At 45.5% G+C, this 16,992-nt stretch overlaps 1 protein-coding gene across 2 annotated transcripts in view; it reads left to right on the top strand.

Annotated features, from left to right (window-relative positions):
* The first annotated feature begins 382 nt into the window (after positions 1-382).
* RPGRIP1 (RPGR interacting protein 1) overlaps positions 383-16,992 on the top strand; it is a 21,642-nt gene continuing 5,032 nt past the window's right edge. The window contains exons 1-18 of one of the 2 annotated variants that reach the window (XM_066627217.1): positions 383-505; positions 1,933-1,995; positions 2,125-2,263; positions 3,661-3,977; positions 4,186-4,285; positions 4,499-4,624; positions 5,973-6,078; positions 7,836-7,859; positions 7,970-8,116; positions 8,335-8,408; positions 8,871-9,001; positions 9,355-9,494; positions 10,473-10,646; positions 11,974-12,091; positions 12,321-12,773; positions 13,533-13,699; positions 14,513-14,846; positions 16,414-16,595. In XM_066627217.1, the coding sequence (XP_066483314.1) occupies positions 418-505; positions 1,933-1,995; positions 2,125-2,263; positions 3,661-3,977; positions 4,186-4,285; positions 4,499-4,624; positions 5,973-6,078; positions 7,836-7,859; positions 7,970-8,116; positions 8,335-8,408; positions 8,871-9,001; positions 9,355-9,494; positions 10,473-10,646; positions 11,974-12,091; positions 12,321-12,773; positions 13,533-13,699; positions 14,513-14,846; positions 16,414-16,595 (2,883 nt within the window). In that variant the 5' untranslated portion in view covers positions 383-417. Of the gene's footprint in view, positions 506-1,932; positions 1,996-2,124; positions 2,264-3,660; positions 3,978-4,150; positions 4,286-4,498; positions 4,625-5,972; positions 6,079-7,835; positions 7,860-7,969; positions 8,117-8,334; positions 8,409-8,870; positions 9,002-9,354; positions 9,495-10,472; positions 10,647-11,973; positions 12,092-12,320; positions 12,774-13,532; positions 13,700-14,512; positions 14,847-16,413; positions 16,596-16,992 lie in introns of those variants that run through there. The other variant, XM_066627216.1, reaches the window with a different exon arrangement.

Here is a 16,992-nt window from a genome sequence, read left to right as displayed (position 1 = left end):
TTTCAATCAGGCTTTCCTGCTGGATCTGCTCTTTTAACTCCAAAGGGGGCTGTGAATGACATCCTGAATATTGCTGCACTCTTCCACGTCCTTGGGCAGTGAGAGATTCCAGCAAGCAGTGTTTTCAGGGATCTTCCTTTGGATGAGAAAGTAGGGGAGGCTTACTATAGTTTTGTAAAACCTGGGGGAGGGGTGCGGGTGAAGCTGAGCAGGTAGCATAGGAGTACAGAAGCAAGCATACAGGTTGTGTAAATAAGTATTCTTGTATTCACAGTTGAAACTTTGTTCATTCCCTAAAGCAACCAGCACTGAGCGCAGGAAGCCCCAGAATGTCTCTCCCGAAGCTCTCCTAGCAATGCCTGAGACCTTTCTCTATAACTTCATCTTCCTTCCAGGTCAGTTCCCCTCCTTGCCACCATGTCGCTGCTTTTGTTGGATGAGACAGCAGGGGACCTCCCAGTCCGAGACACCAACCAGAAGCCGTCTGTGATTGCAGCCATCCAAGGTCAGGATTCTGGTAGAAAGGAGGGGCAGGTAGTTTATGGTGGGACTGTTAGCTTTTACAACTTCAGAACTCATAGTGATATCCAGGACTGTGTGATTGGTGGGGGCAGAGGAGGGGAAAAATAAAAGCTATGCAGAGTGTTGAAGCGTCTTCCCCTGATCCTTTGAAGCCCTTCCCAGCCCCCTATTGAGTGTCCATGACTCAACTGGTCATGTTTTCAAGTGTAATTGTTCAGCCATGAGAACTAGACCAGGGGTGTCAAACATAAGGCCCAGGGGCCAGACGTGGCCCCCTGAAGCTTTTTATCTGGCAATCAGGCTCTCAGCTGCTGAGGTGTTACAGCTGAAATGGCAGCCCACATCAAAATTCAGCTTTCCCAAATCTTGAAATATAATCAAGATTTGCGTACTTTCCCTTCTGTCATTTGAGGTTAATGAGTTTCTATATGAGAACAGAGTCTGATTTCTGGCCATTACCTGCCTAATGATGTCACTTTCTGTTCAATGACATCACTTCCAGCCCTCAGCTGGAGCCCTGAATGCTAACTTCAGCCCTATGTATGAAACAAGTTTGACACCCCTGAACTAGACAGACCTTGTTTTTTACAAGGAAAGAGAAAGCTGAGAATCTCCAGGTGCTTAAACCAAGGGGTACTGCCAGGAGTCATTCTGGACAAGAGGGCACACGCCCATCAGAGGACCCACCCAAGTGGGCCAGCCCTTGAACTTCTAGTGGCACCCAAAGGGCGATTCGAGGTTAGCAGGATATGATGTGCAGGGACTAGAGCAGGGCTTTTCCCCAGGGCCCCCAGCAACTTGCCACCGGCACCGTTTGTGTCATTCCAAGGCACCAAATGAATCTCTTTCTGCAGCATATTTGCAGGAATCAGTACACTGAGCATATCTGGTGTGCTCCCTATCTGGTGTGCTCCCTGGGGCATTTGGTGGGCCGCTGTGAGATACAGGAAGCTGGACTAGATGGGCCTATGGCCTGATCCAGTGGGGCTGTTCTTAGGTTCTTAACTACAATTCCCAGGAAGCCTTGCAGTTCTCTTGTTATCTGGGGTGCTCCCTGGAGCATTTGGTGGGCCGCTGTGAGATACAGGAAGCTGGACTAGAAGGGCCTATGGCCTGATCCAGTGGGGCTGTTCTTATGTTCTTATCTTTCATTACTGCAGTGTACAATGTAAGGCACTCAGACAGTGTTATTTGTGGTGAGAGGTGGGTTTGAACATCTGCACGAGTTTCATTTAGTCATGTCTCACCAAATGTGAAAGATCAAAGAAGGCCTCTTCCGGAGGTTATGCAGTGCTCAAACACTGCATAATGATGGTTTTGTCAAGAGAGAGACAAAATGCACATACATAAACTTTCACACAGACTTGTGATGGCTTAACCCTAGTCTCCATCTCCACTTCTTCCCTCTAGATGTCTCATCTTCTTCTACCGTTCTCCCCATGAAAGCCCATGGACTGAAGACCTGGATGAAAGGTGAGAGGTTGGCCATTGTATGGTTTCACTGGCTAAGTTGACATGTAAAGGACAAATAATAGTTTGGCTATCATACCCATAGCAGCAGTTGATGTCATTCCCTTCTCTCTTTCTCCTCTTCTTCTCCAGGATCAGGTTCACTGGCAAGGACCCGGCGCCAGATAAGCCGGGTGAGCCGGACTGAGCTGGAAGATGGGTTTTTACGGCTTCGTGATGAAAATTTACTGCTCAAGGAGTTTGCCCGAAAGCAGGAGGACAGGATCAAGAGGTATCAGGGGTCATGGGACTCTTCTTCCTTGCTCCCATCTTGGCCATTCTGGGTTTAATTGTTGCTCATTGTTGAACGTTGTTGTTATTTTTACTCATGGCTGACAAGGGTGCAATAACACAGGCCTACAAAATTGAGGGTCAGAAAAGTTTTTCCCAAACTTTATGGTGGTTTGATATGAATTTGGGGTGCCGATTCCAAAAATGGCATCCATTTTGCCCTTTCACGTCAAGTTTTGGAGTTATAGTATAGCCTCATTAGTGAATGGTTCAAGCAGCTTCCTCATGAGGAAGCCGTGGTGTAGGCTTGAACCATGAGGCTATACTATATCTCCAAAACTAGACGTGATAGGGCAAAATGGATGCCATTTTTGGAATCAGCACCCCAAATATACCCAGGAATTGGTGTGACATATAATGAAGCAAAATGTGTGTTGGCCTGTGTTATTGGTTTTCTGTTCAAGTAGCTTATCTGCTAATGAAAAATTAAAAAAAAAATTAAAAGAAGGGTATTAATCTGCTGCAGGATTGGTTTTGCGTTCAGTGATGGGATATGTGAACCAATAATAAAGGAGAGTGTTTCTGAACACACAGTGGACAGGGTACCTTTTCCTTCCCATTTAGTATAATCACAACCTGCCCTCACAGTTTGGAGTGGCTTATTATTTATGTGAAATAGTGGCTCACCCTCCCCGTGCCCTGGGTGGTTCAGTGAGTGGGCTTGAGAGCTGAAGAGCCTATAGACCCAGTGGAACTGGAGATGATTGCCTTGATAAAGAGTGAAGGAATTGATAGCTTCCTTTGCTCAATGAATGGCTCTGTTAGGTAAAAGCTACTGTTGCTTTCTACCACTAGGTGCTGCTACAGAGCTGTCTTTGTATGTTGAAGCCTAGAGCTCCATAGCGGCATCTAATGGCAAAACACAAGCACTGCAACTCAGTACATCAAGATACTGGTGTTAAATAAATAAATAAATAAATAAATAAATAAATAAATAAATAAATAAATAAATAAATGCAGGTGTTCTATCCAGAGAGAATATATATTTAACCCATTTCTGCCCAGCCCCCAGGTGTACATATTTGGTCCCTGTTGCGTATATGCAACGTTGGGCAGAAATTGCTTAAACAAGAAATTACAGAGTGATAGAAAGGGAACCACATATTTGACTGGTTTAAACCTACTCATAAGAAGAGATCAACATACCCCTTTCCTAAGATAACATGCTCCTCTACTTAGTTCCTTCCATCTTTTCTTCTCTGATTCCTTTTGACATCCTCCTGGCTCTCCTTTGAATTCTTTCTCGCTTACTCAGCATCCAGAGAAGGTCACCAAGCAGCATGACCTTATCATTTCCTGAAGAACTCTAAGACTGATCTCCTCTCTTGCCTTGCTCAGGATGGGCACTAAACTGTCAAGACTCAGCCACGAGCGAACACAAATTGATGGGAGACCTGGGAGCTGGATCCGGAGCTCTGGCCGGAACCTGGACCTGGAGGAAGACCTAGAAGACACGCAGGAGCGAGTTCGGGAGCTGGAGAAGCGCAACGAGGGGTTGAGGAATCGCTTGCTCTTCTACAAGCAACAGCTGCAGCTGCAGAGCTGTGGCCGACACTGCCCGTATGGACATGTCACGGCCAGAGTCAACACGGGACTACGGCGGGCACACACTGCTGCCGGGCGAGTGCCAGACAGATTTCGCAAAGGGAAGAGGGGTTTGAGTGCATTGTCCATTACTTGGGAAGCTCAGGGCTGAGCAATGGTTTCAGGTTATTTCAGATAACTGCTCTCCTGTTATCTACCTTTTTGACCATGAATTTCAGGGATTGTCACAGCTGGATTTGCTCATATCAGTCCTATTAGGTAGGCGGTTGGAGAGGTTATAACATTCAGCCCTTCTTTGTTCTCTTTCCTGCCCAACAGGTATGCGGGTGCAGGGACCAGAGGTCAGACCCACTCACACAGCCCCTCCGAGATACAGGGATCACGTTCCAGAGGAATCTCGAGCAGAGTCAGAGAGGCTGTGAGTCTGGTCTGCCCATCCCATTGTCAGCCTTTTGGGCATGGGGGTGCTGCTAGTCTATACATTTCTGGGAAGGGAGTCACTATATGTGCATATTTCACAAAGTTAACCAAAGGAGATATTGTTATCCTCTTTCCCTTACCACTTTTTGGAGAATAGTGGCAACAACAAAAAATCAGAGATGCTATTTTCTTACTTTGCACTTCCTTTCAGAACCCACAGCCTGGTGTTGGCAGAATTGGAACTGAACCCCGAGTCTCTGAGTTCCACCCAGGGCAGGGAAACCGACCCAGAAAGTACCTGGTCCCAGCATCGCCACCTGGAGGCCCAGGCGCGTCGGTACAGCATCTTTCTCCACCTAGCTCAATGGCTTTGGGTGATATGGACAGTTATTTCAACCACTCCATCAATCAATCATTTAAGATGCTCAAGCTGAGCAATTCTATATAGTCTCACTATATGGATGTTTGGCATGAAATGGGGGGTTTGGGCACTTGATGTATGTCTCCTCCTTAACACGCTCCTATCGTCAACCCGTGTTTGGCCCGTCACTGTTGGAATTACTCTAGCATCACGTTCTGCTGGCCAAGGCTGACCTAAAACTTCCTGGTGCCTGAAACTGTGCACCAAATGTGTACCATATACCTGGCGATGTGCCAACCTCTGCTTCTCCCACTCCTTTGTTTGGAAAAGGAAGAAGGGGATGGAGCAGAAGTGTAGAGGAGAGTAGTGGCCTAGAATGTCTCCAATACTTCCTCTTCTGCCCCATGCAACTGTTTCTTTTCCAGTCTAGGAAGTGGGAGAAGGAGCAGTGGAGGTGAGTGGGCAGGTGGAAGTTGGCTAGGCTACCCCTGCCAATTCATTGCCTGATGTAACAGCCTCAGTTGGTCTCATGTATGGTCTGGCTTTGCTGTCTGTGTATCAATATCTCCATGTCTCCATTGGTAGAGGTACATCTCAAGATACACTAGTATGTAGGAGGGGGCTTTGACTATCCCTGGAGTGTCAAACATAAGGCAAGCAGGCTGGATGCAGCCCCTGGAAGCCATTTATCTGGCCCCCATTATCATTAGGCTCTCCCAGGGTGATAATTGGGCTCTCTCATAGCTTGAAATTATGAACAAGATTTTCTCTTCTGTCCTTTGCAGCTAATGAGTTTCTATGTGCGAACAAAGTGCTTATTTCTGGCCATCATCTGCATAATGATGTCACTTCCTGCTTGATGACATCACTTGCAGTCCTCAGCAGGTGCCATGAATGCTGTTCAGCCCACTACATGAAATGAGTTTGACACCCCTGTGCTATCCTTTTATCATTCAGGCAGCATAGCTCCTTTTCTTTGTTCTGTTCAGCCACGAAAGGAGGAGGATCTCTGAATCTTAACTTTGAATTTTAGCTCTCAACTTGGCAATGGTGATATGCAAATAAGAGTTTGTCTCCAAAAGAATGTGGTAAATTGAAAATGTTTGTTGTTTTTTAAAATTAGGAGAACACATTCCAATTTCTGTAAGAAAAAAATAATGTGTTGACTTGAATGACTTTGGTTTTTGCAAAATACTTTTTTTTTTTCTGGTTCCCCAGAATTGATCTTAACCAAAAAAAACTCTGTGGCCTGTGGGTTTTCATGTTTAGCACTAATTGTTTTCTCCGGTGCGGTTCACCCACTTGTCTGTTTTGCTTTACCCAGAACCGCCATCCGAGACAACATGGAGCTCATCCGGCTGCAGAAGCTTTTAAGGGTGAAGAATTCAGAACTGGCAGCAACCAAAGCCCATTTTACTGGCCTGCAGGAAGTGAGTCCCATTACTTTGGCCATGCCACTCCTTCCTCTCCTTCTGCTATCTCCCCTTCATTGCAGTGAGCACAATCTTACAGCATGAGATTAGGGCAATTAGGGATTGCCCGCCTCTGAACAAACCTGTCTGTGTGATAGTCATCTGCTGAGGCTTGTCTCCAGGTTCACTTTCCTTGCCGAGGTCAGGCGCCTGATGATGAGCACATTGCACAGCTTTATTCTGCCAGGCTGCTAGTCCCTCCCTCCAGCAGACTATTGTCGGCCCAGACTGGCACCAGCTCTCCAGGTCTGTCCTCTAGACAGGAAACCTTTTTCCAGCCCTGCTGGGAGAGGCTACCAGAAGTCAAATCTGGGACCTTCTGCGTGCAAGCACTGTGAGCACCATTTAAATTTTAATTAAACTTGATGTTGACCCAGGCAGTTTTATACTCACAGTTGGGTTGTCTTGGTTTTTGTGCAGCTCATTTGTTTCCATTCCTTTGCTGATTTTTAATGTTTTTTTTTGTAAACCATCACAAGCTACTTTGGAGACAGCACAGAAACTCAATACAACTGTGACATAATATTGAATGCAGGCTATAAATACATCAAATAAATAATGTATTCTCTTCCATCTTCTCCTCTTAGTGCTCCACAGCTCTTGGCCTCAGCTCTCTCCTCTCTTATCTTCCCTCCATTCTGTCCTTTTCCCTACCAAGAGTCCAGTTTCTCTCTTCCTCCATACAGCTCTGTTCTTTGATGCTTCTATCTCTTTCAAGGGCTCTGTTTGCTGGCTTTGCTTTCCCCCCATCATGTCTTGTCTGTTCATTTACAGCATCTCAGACCTGTTTATTGTTAAATTAATGTTAAACACCTCTGATCAGTAAGTGAGAAAGTGTGATCAGTAAATGAGAAAAGGAAAAAGGATTTATATATATATATAAATCCTTTTTCCTTTTCTCATTTATATATATATATAAATATATATACACACACACAGACACACACCATATATGTTATATATTTATATATATGTATATATTATATATAACATATATATATATATAACACACATATATATATACATATAATATATATAACACATATATAGCACACACACATATATAACATATATATATATATATGTATTTGTATGTATGTATGTTATACTATGTATATATATAACTGTATATATATATATATATATATATATATATATATATATATATATACACACACACAGTATGTGTGCGTGTGTGTACACACACACACACACACACACACACACACATATACACACATACAGTATATACACAACAGATCTTGCCACTAGAAAAGTTGAGGAGGATGTCTTTTCCCCACCCCATATTATATCCAGACACATGGGATTTTGATATCAAAATCCTTTTTGCTTTTCTCACTTACTGATCACACTTTCTCACTTTATATATAAATTAATTATTATTATTAACAGTATTTATATACCGCTTTTCAACTAAAGGTTCACAAAGCGGTTTACAGAGAAAAATCAAATAACTAAATGGCTCCCTGTCCCAAAAGGGCTCACAATCTAAAAAGATGCAAATGAATACCAGCAGACAGCCACTAGAACAGACAGTGCTGGGGTGAGGTGGGCCAGTTATTCTCCCCCTGCTAAAAAAAGGAGCACCCACTTGAAAAAGTGCCTCTTACACAATTAGCAGGGGTTAAACTTTAGCTTATATAAACTTTATATAAGCAACTATTAATTCAGCACTTTGCTTTGTCTGCCCCCAGGCTTATGAAACTCACCTCCAGCAGGTAATTCCCCCCCCCCCCAATTCTGTTGGGTGGCAGCTGAGGGTAATGAACCCAGGTCTCCCAGGCCATCCAAGATGCTAGATCTCATTATTTGTTCTTTATTCCTCCAGAACCAAGAAGCGCTGAGGTCAGCCAACGAAGCCTTGCTGGCTCAGGTGGAAGACCTCAGCAATCAACTCAAGGAGGAGGCACAGAAAGTGACAGCCTTGGAGACTCAGCTGGAGATGCTTTCCCCCTTGCAGGGGACACTGGAAGACGTGAGGGACCATAGTGCAATCCCCATCCAAGGCAGCACTTTTTAAACGTTTTGGACTGTCACCCTGCTTTCTAAATTTATCCTAACAGGAACCTCCCAATCCCACACCAAACATTGTGAGGGCCAGGGTGGGACCGTAGACCACCCCACCTGGATCTGATCCCCAAAGATTGGCTGGGGTCTTAGTCAGCCACGGGGTTCCATCTCTCCCCTTTTCAGTTTCAGGAGAGAGTCAGAGACCTGGAGAAGGAGCGAGACCTGCTGAAGTCAGATTATGACAAACTGCTAGAGAGGTGAGGAGGCTGGGCTGGTGTTAAAGCAGTAGTGTGATGCGGGGGGGGGGGGGAGGTGGAGCGGTAAGTATTGCAGGCACAGCAAAGTGTCCAGCAAGTGGCCCTTCCTGCCTGCTGTCAGAGCCATCCTTGGCAGTCACAAGGAAGCTGCTTGAATCAGTGTATTAAGTGGCTATTGCCATACTCCCCAAATTAGATCTTGGAAGCTAAGCAGGGTCAGGCCTGGTTAGTACTTGGATGGGAGACCGCCTGGGAATACCAGGTGCTGTAGGCTTATACCATAGTCTTTCGAGACTGAAGGTTGCCAACCATCATTATACATTGAGAGCCACCCGAGCCCCTCTCTTGCAAGTGGAGGGATACATATATTTGAAATAAGTTGAACAAATAGAATCTTGTGACCTTGGAAAGACAGGGAGCAGAGTAACTCCTCCATTCTGCAACCCATCTCTCTTCCTTCAGTTGCATCCATGCTGTCCAACAAAGTCCCGATGAGGTGCCCCAGAAGGAGAACCTTCCACATTTGGAAGAGCGACTCGCCTCGGTGATGTCAGAGAAGCAGCAGCTTCAGCAGCAGCTGGAAGAGGAAAGAGGTGAGGTATGGAGGCTGCTCAAATTGCTTTGTGCGAGACTTGGAGTGGAGCCTGTGAATTGGCCATGGAAATTTCCTCATGCGTCACAATAGGATGTTCTTCACTCTGGTACCTAATGGCAGCCAAAGCTGGCGGTACAAAGTCACTGAGATTCCAGTTCTCTTGTACTTAGTTCCAACTTCATGTTTTTCATTCCACTTCCCCCACCCACCCACGTGCATAGAGTTGCCTGCTATTTTTGGTTAAAAAAAAATGAATGGTCATTTCATGGAAAAAGAATAATCAGTGCCCATCAAAAACATGCCAGGTGGCAACCCTGCCATTCAGCCTAAGCCTTTGTGTCTTTCCACAAGCTCACAATGAAGAACTGAAACAGGAGATGAGCCAGCTCCTGCTGGCACATGCACAGGAAGTTAACTTGCCTCAGGAGACAACTACCATCTTGGAAAACCAGCCTAGAGACAAAGACCCACCGCAGTCCGGTCCAGTCCAGGTGCGTCCTGGGAGAAACCAAGTTTAGCATTGGGTTCATTTATTGAGTGAAGTGGACCTGAGACATCTACATTGGGTAGGCGGTTTGGGGAAATGTCCTACAGAAGGATGGACAACATGAGCTATGGAACAAGGGGCTTGGGAGCGAGTCAAACTGAAGGCAGGGAAGAAAGTAAGAGGATAGAAGAGACAATTGAACACATGCACTGGGCTTAGGGATAGGGGGGTCTGTGTTTTAGTAGGAGAGGTGAGGACCACCAAATGCCACCAGTTTTCAAATAACTAAGATCAGGGGTGTCAAACATAAGGCCCAGGGGCCGGATGCAGCCCGCGGAAGCTTTTTATTTGGCCCTCAGGCTGCTGAGCATTACTGTGGTGAATGGGCAGCCCATATAAAAATTGGGCTCTCCCTTATCTTGAAATATGATCAAGATTTGCATAGTTTCTCTTCTGTCATTTGCAGCTAATGAGTTCCTAAGTGAGAAAAAGTGCTTATTTTTGGTTATGACCCATTTAAGGATATCAATTCCTGCCTAATGACATCACTTCCAACCCTCAGCAGGCATCATGAATACTATTCGGCCCTCAGTATGAAACAAGTTTGACATCCCTGAGCTAGATTTTGGGCTGTGGTCCTCTGATCTTAAATTAAATTGCAGAAGGGCTTTGGCAAGGAAATTTGGCTTGATCAAGAAATTCAGCTCCTGCAAAGCTCCTTTTGCCAACTGTCTGTAGCATAGGGGAAGAGGAAAAGAAAAGACAAGTAAATAAATCTTAAAACATTTTAGGTAAAAATGTCCTGTACAAAGATAAAGTAGAAATCAAGAGCAAGCAATATAATGTTATATTGTCAGTAATATTGATGGTCGTCTCTCCACCCAAGGAGATAAACTTGCCAGGTCTTTGTTTGCTGAGTGGTTGTACTAGCCATACACGTTTAGTTTCCCCTCCTTCCTCCTCCATGCTGTCTTCTTTGCAGCCCCTCTATACGGATGGTTTCTCAAGAGAGACAGAAAAGGAAGAGGCATCAGCTCAACACAACCTAATTCGGAGGCTTCACGACACAGAGGCTGCCCATGCTGAGACGGTGCTAGAATTGGAGAAGACCCGGGATATGCTCATCTTGCAACACCGCATCAATCGGGACTACCAGGTGAAAGAAGGAGAGCAAGTTATCCATCTGGCACCAAATGGTGTTGGAAGGACTCGGGCATGTGCAAACAAAACATTTAAATGGTAGAACTACTCTGATACCACACTCACAGTGTTCTAGTTTAGTCAAACGAACAACTTCCTCTCCAGACTTGAGCTTAGTAAAATGGGTTCTATGAGCTTGTAGCAGAATCACTGTATAGACTGGGCACAGCACTGATTGGCTAGCTCCCATTCTATCAACAAGGAACGACCCATCCATGCTCTTAGCAGTTTTTAACTTTATTAGCATGGATGGTCCTTTTTTTTTTTTTTTTTTTAAAGGCCCTTTTTTTGTGGTGATTTTTTCCCCATAGAGGCTTCTCTGCTCATAATGGCTACAAGACATATATAAAACCAATAGGTGACCCTTTCCTCATAATTTCACTTCTACATCAGTAGAAACATCATCTGCTGGTGTCTTGGCCAACTGTGGAAGAACTTAGTTATATCCCTGCTGCTACCAGCCCAAACTTTCCCAAATCTCCAAAAGATAAATAAGAATTTAATACCATAAAAAGGGAGAAACTAGAAAATAAAACACTAAACTCCCATTTACCACAGCTCAATTGGCAGAATAAAAGTAGGCTGCAAAGTAAAGCACAATTAAAATATATAAACATCAAATAGTTGTACCATACAACTCTTCAAAGGCAATACAAGCACAAAAAGATTTATAAAATGATTGGTAAAAGACAAGCATAATCCCCAAATTAAGACCTTACAATTCTCTAACTGGTGAGTTCTTTCACACCCTTTCTGAATCTCCCACTATCCAGAACAGCAGGACAAAGAATACTAGATTCCTGAGTATTTAGCTTCTAGCTGAAGCCCGGTCTTCTTCCTAATTAGATAATACTAATTCCCTACTTTTTCTTCTTCATTTAAAATCAACTCTCCCTCTTAACTTTTCCATGAAAGATACAAAAAACCCCAAGGACACAAAGGGGAACACACACAACTTCACCACAGTTGGATTTCAGCCTGTCACACAGCTGGTTAAAGTCACAGGAGCCCTTCCAGCCAAAACCACAAAGTTGACAGTCAGCCCTAGGTCGGTTGAGGGTAGCACAGGGTCCTGTCAAGATGCTTGAAGAGAGAACCGTTGCACAACCTGACGTAAACATGCCCTGCTTCTCTTGCACAGGATGCTGGGTGTCTGTGGCCAAATGGAATGGGGGAGGCAATCTCATTCCAGTTATAGCAAGCAAGGTTGGGGAGGACTGAGCTCTGACCGCTGTCTGAGCTGGTCAGAGACTGACTGTACTGTGGGCATATTCTGGTTTGAGGTGGAGCTGGAGGGAGTGCTGTTGCAGATAGAGCGGGCAAAGCAGGAGCACGAGGAGAAGCAGCAGCAGATGGGACATCTTCTGGACTTGCGCAGCACTCGCGTCCGCCAACTTGAAGGTACGTGTGGCTCCAAGAACCTATATCTCTTAGATCCACTAGGCTATGTGTGTCATGCATGGGGTGGTGAAGCCACTCTACCATGACACCGAGGTTATGGGCACAGGGGTCCTGGATCAGAGATCTGTCCTTTTGAGAACTCTGGGCCCTTGGCAGTGTCCCAGTGATGCAAACGTCCTGGTGCATGACTATCTGGTCCTCAGAGGCTTCTCTGGTCTCCTCCCCCCAGAGCAGTTGAAGGATGTGGCCTACGGAACATGGGCAATCCCATTTCGGCCAGAGGAAAGGGACGCATCCATGGATGTAGACCCTGACAAGGCTCCGCAACTGCGGCGTGGGGAAAACCTCTTTGAGCTCCACATCTCTGGCGCAGTGCTGTCACCTGAGGCTCTACGCATGCTGAGAGACCCAGAGCCTGTCACCTTCTGCACGTACTCTTTCTATGACTTTGAGACCCACTGCACGCCTGTGGTACGCGGCGTCAGGCCCTGCTACAACTTCACCTCCCAGTACGTGGTACGGGCTGAGCCTTTATTCCTGCAGTACTTGCAAGGGGCCACTGCCCGCTTGGACCTCCATCTTGCCTGTGCCATGGACTACACCACCCTGGCTTCCTGCTGGTTGTGTTTTGGTGAAGCATTGGGGAGTGGAGAGCAAGTACATGCCACTGCGGCATTACATGGTAAGACACATTCTAGCCCAGCCCATGTCTTCATCTCCTATAGACCTGCCCGTTCATTAAGATCACCTACATTTTCTATGTTCTGGGCTCCCTTGCCTCTGGGGATTTGGTAGGCGATGACTACAGAGAAGGTCTTCTCTGTGGTGGCACCCAACTTATGAGATGACCTCTGCAACAGTAAGAGACGCATAAGGTTAAACCAGGGCTTTTCAAACTGGGGCGTCGTGATGCCCCAGCCTGCAGCCCCTGCCCCCTTAAGGGGCAGGGGCAGCCTGGAGGCAGCGGTGTGATCCCCAGGATCTCCTGAGGATCGCACCGCTACCTCCCCCCTCCCGCCCATGCAAGAACTTAGTGGCTCTCAAACTCTCCCAGAGAGTTTGAGAACCACTGGGTTAAACCCTTCAACTTAGGGCCCAATCCTATCCAACTTTCCAGCACCGGTGCAGCCGCAATGCAGCCTCGAGGTAAGGGAACAAATGTCCCCAGACCTTGAGGAGGCCTCTGTGACTGCCTCCCCACCACAGGAAGCAGTGCATACGCCATTGGCACAGCAGCACCAGTACTAGAAAATTGAATAGGATCGGGCCCTTAGTTGGGTAACTGCCAAAAACTCTGACCCATGTGGCCCCTCCATTTGTCCTTGCCCTTTGTACAGTTCCTGGAGGTCCACAATTCTGCTTTATTGTTCTTTCAATTCCTATCAACGTCTTCCAAAAATTTTCTCACTTCCCTCTTGGACTCTTTCCCACATGAGTCTAGGTTCCAATGGTGAGGACTATGGCCTTCTGGAATACTGGATGAGGCTTTGCTTTCCAATTGAGCAGATCCTGAGACTCCATCACCAACGGACCAAAGCCTTGGGCTACCTTTCTGCTGGAGTGCCATGCGCTATGGAGGTGCAACAGGGTTTGCGACAGCAAGAACGGGTGAGGAAAGGGGAATCGGGGCATAGTGAGAAATAACACTTAGTGTTCCAGTCCTCATGGCTATAGCAAAGGTTAAAACAGACAGACACCCCATAGGCACAATGGTAAATTAGCAAACAGATCCTGCTAAAAACTTTGACAAAAGATGAGTGACCAATTGTAGTAATTCCTTATGGGAATCTGAATTATACCATCTCTCTGTAAAGGATTTTCCCATTCCCTTAAATAGAGACATAATAATAATAATAATAATAATAATAATAATAATAATAATAATAATAATAATAATAATAATAATAATAATAATAATACTACAGGTATTTCTATACCGCCTTTCTTGGTCCTCAGATTTCTCCTTGGACTTTATTCAAGGCGGTTTACATAGGCAGGCTAATTAAATCCCCGTAGGGATTTTTACAATTTGAAAGAAGGTTCTATCTTTCAAGAAACCACAACATTCAGATGTTTCTTTCTGATCTGGTTGCAACATTCTGGTCTCCGTTCTCCTAAGCTCAGAGCAGATGGAATAGCTCGGCTCAGCTTGTCAGCTGCTTCAAGGTCGCACGGTGCCGGTGGCCTCAAACTGGCGACCTGCAGATGTTATCTTCAGGCAAATGGAGGCTCTACCCTCTAGACCAGACCTCCTGCCCAGACATCCATTCTTCATTGGAGAAAATGGGGGAAAACAGCTTGAACACAAATTCTCTGGACATGTCCAAGGAGGGGGAACCAAGGTTTACTTAGACCAGGTCTACTCATCCAGCAGAAAGAACAGACTGTTCCGCATCACCCTATCCTCTCTTTCCCCGGTAGGCCTTGGATGCAGCCTGGAATGAGCTCCGTGTGCGGATTGAAGGCTGTACCAGGCTGCATAGTCACTGGCTTGGCGCCCAGCCCAGCCCCTATGCCATCTATCAGTTCTTCACCTTCCCAGACCACGACACGATCATCATCCCTTCAAGCAACAACCCCCACTTTGGGGACCTACGGAGTTTTGCGGTGCGTGTTACACCCGAGCTGCACCATTACCTGCTCCTAGACAGCCTTGGGGTATATGTATTTGATGATGAAGATCTGGCATCTGGGCGCTACCTGGGCAAAGCCCAGATCCCACTATTGCCGCTGGCACATGGACGCAGTGTCACAGGTGAGGCACACCCACCCAGTCCTTCTACCTGTGCATGCCAAGTTAGACCTGAGCATTTGGACCCTCCTTCTCTACCCTGACTTTCTTGTCTGCTTTCTACCAGAAAGCAGCTCCTGAGCAGTGAGTTCAGCAGCCAACTCAGTTCTAGGTGTGTCAGTTTGGGTGACAAAGCTCTCCAACCTCAAGGTACAAAACTTCAAGAGAGTCACAAATTTCAAAGAAGAATTTTGATGGGAGTGCTCAGCATCCCAGAGCACAGACTTGAAGGCACATAACGCAACGCTTTGCTGAAATTAAGCAGAACTGAATCTGGTCACTTCTTGTATGGGAGACCACTTTGAAACCCCAAGTATGTTGCTTTGAGTTGGACGAAAAGTTGGATTTAAATATACTCAACCCATTAAAAAAAACATGTTGTTTTTAGAAATCATGGGTTGGTTGGCCTTCTGGCCCATCAACAGCTCTTTGTCATGATACAGACATGTCTAAATAGAACCTCCAGAGGCAGTGTATCATTGGCTGCTGGGGAAGAACAATTAGTACAGGCCATTATTGTCAGGCCCTGCTTATGACTGAAGTACATCTAGCTGGCCACTGTTGGAAGCAGGTGGGGCAAAGCATTTGGATTTTAGGCCAAATTGGAGGATGGGAATTGTACAAAGAGCCTTAATGCACACTTACTGCTCTCATTACTACTATCTCAGCTTTGTTCTCACCTCTGGAAAGATAAATGTTTACCTCTTGTTTTGTGACTGGTTCTTTTACACCTGCATTGCTCCCAGGTAGGACACAAAACCTGGTCAGTCAGTGTCCTCCTTTTATACGTGGGCCCACTGATGCATCTGGGAGCCAGGCTGCTACATTTGGGTGAGCAGCATTGATGTCAGTGTGGCTTTCGGGTTTGAGGATCAGGTTGTTAGCCATGGACAGGGAGGCAGTGAGGCCAAGTCAGGGGCTTTTGTGTGCCAGACCTGACCTTCCTTTGCCTATCTCTGGACAGTCCTTTGATCTGACCAGTAGGTTGACTCTTGAAAGGATTTTTAGATACATTCATGGTGGATTTCCAAACTTTGGAGGCAGGATATCTCCACTGCTAGAGACAAATGGTAAGTGAGGTTTTCATTTCTGGGCTCTGTTTGTGAGCTCTCCTGATGCAGCTGGCTGGCCACTGTTGGAACAGACTGACTGCTGAACTAGATGGATTTTTTTTTTAAATTTGGATAAAAGGAGTAGAGCTCCTCTTATACAGTCATTTGTGATTTATGTTGTCAATGTCTCTGACCATTAAAAAAAATGACGATGTATTTGCACCTTTACATAGCATTATTTGGGGAGAAGCAGTAGTGTGTGACGTTACAGGGAATGCACATTTTGAAAGATAAATTGCTAAAAGCAAATTCCAATGATTGCACAAGGGAACATTATGCAAACAGCTCACAGTAAGCATGACAGTAGAAAAATTAGTAACAGTAAATCATATCAAATTGTAGATCATATAACAAATTAACTCAGCCAAAGAGCAACCATGATTCACCTTCCATGACACCTCTCTCCCCCCCCCCCCCAGGAGATTTTGTGCTTACAGATCCAGCAGGGAAATCCAATGGTTCAATCAGCCTGAGTTTAGAGTGGAAATGTCCTTATATGCCACCAGAAGAGGCACCTCAGCAGGCATCTTTGGAGTGGAAACACTATCAAAGGGCTTTACAGCTACAGATTGAGGAGGAACAAACAATGCTACGGAGCCAGGTACAGACACCTGCACAGTCACCTCTTAAGGCCACCCCTAGTTGACCTTCACCCCTCCATCACCAACATAGCCATGAGTAAGGGAGGGTTTGTGGCATGCATGAATATAAAGACTGAGCCACACAAGCACCAAGAAATAAGGTTGGCTTGCAGAATACAGCACCTTTTAATCTCACTCCATTTTTAATACACCCTCCCATCTTATTATGAATGGGGTTTCCATTTAAAAAAAAAATAGATTGCAGGCAAGCCCCTTTATAGACTATATTGTGTTTTTTTTTAACAAAATCATTTTGCTTTTTTAAATATTTTCTCATACACTTATAATTTAGTTAGAATGACCTTCTTGCTTGTTGGTATCCTGCCACCTTCTTGAAATATTTTTGTTTAGTCAAGC

Source organism: Tiliqua scincoides, chromosome 5 (genome assembly GCF_035046505.1).
Source record: "Tiliqua scincoides isolate rTilSci1 chromosome 5, rTilSci1.hap2, whole genome shotgun sequence".
In the NCBI taxonomy this organism is placed as follows: domain Eukaryota; kingdom Metazoa; phylum Chordata; class Lepidosauria; order Squamata; family Scincidae; genus Tiliqua; species Tiliqua scincoides.
Note: the sequence above shows the minus strand (reverse complement) of the source record. Positions and strands in the feature narration are given on the sequence as shown.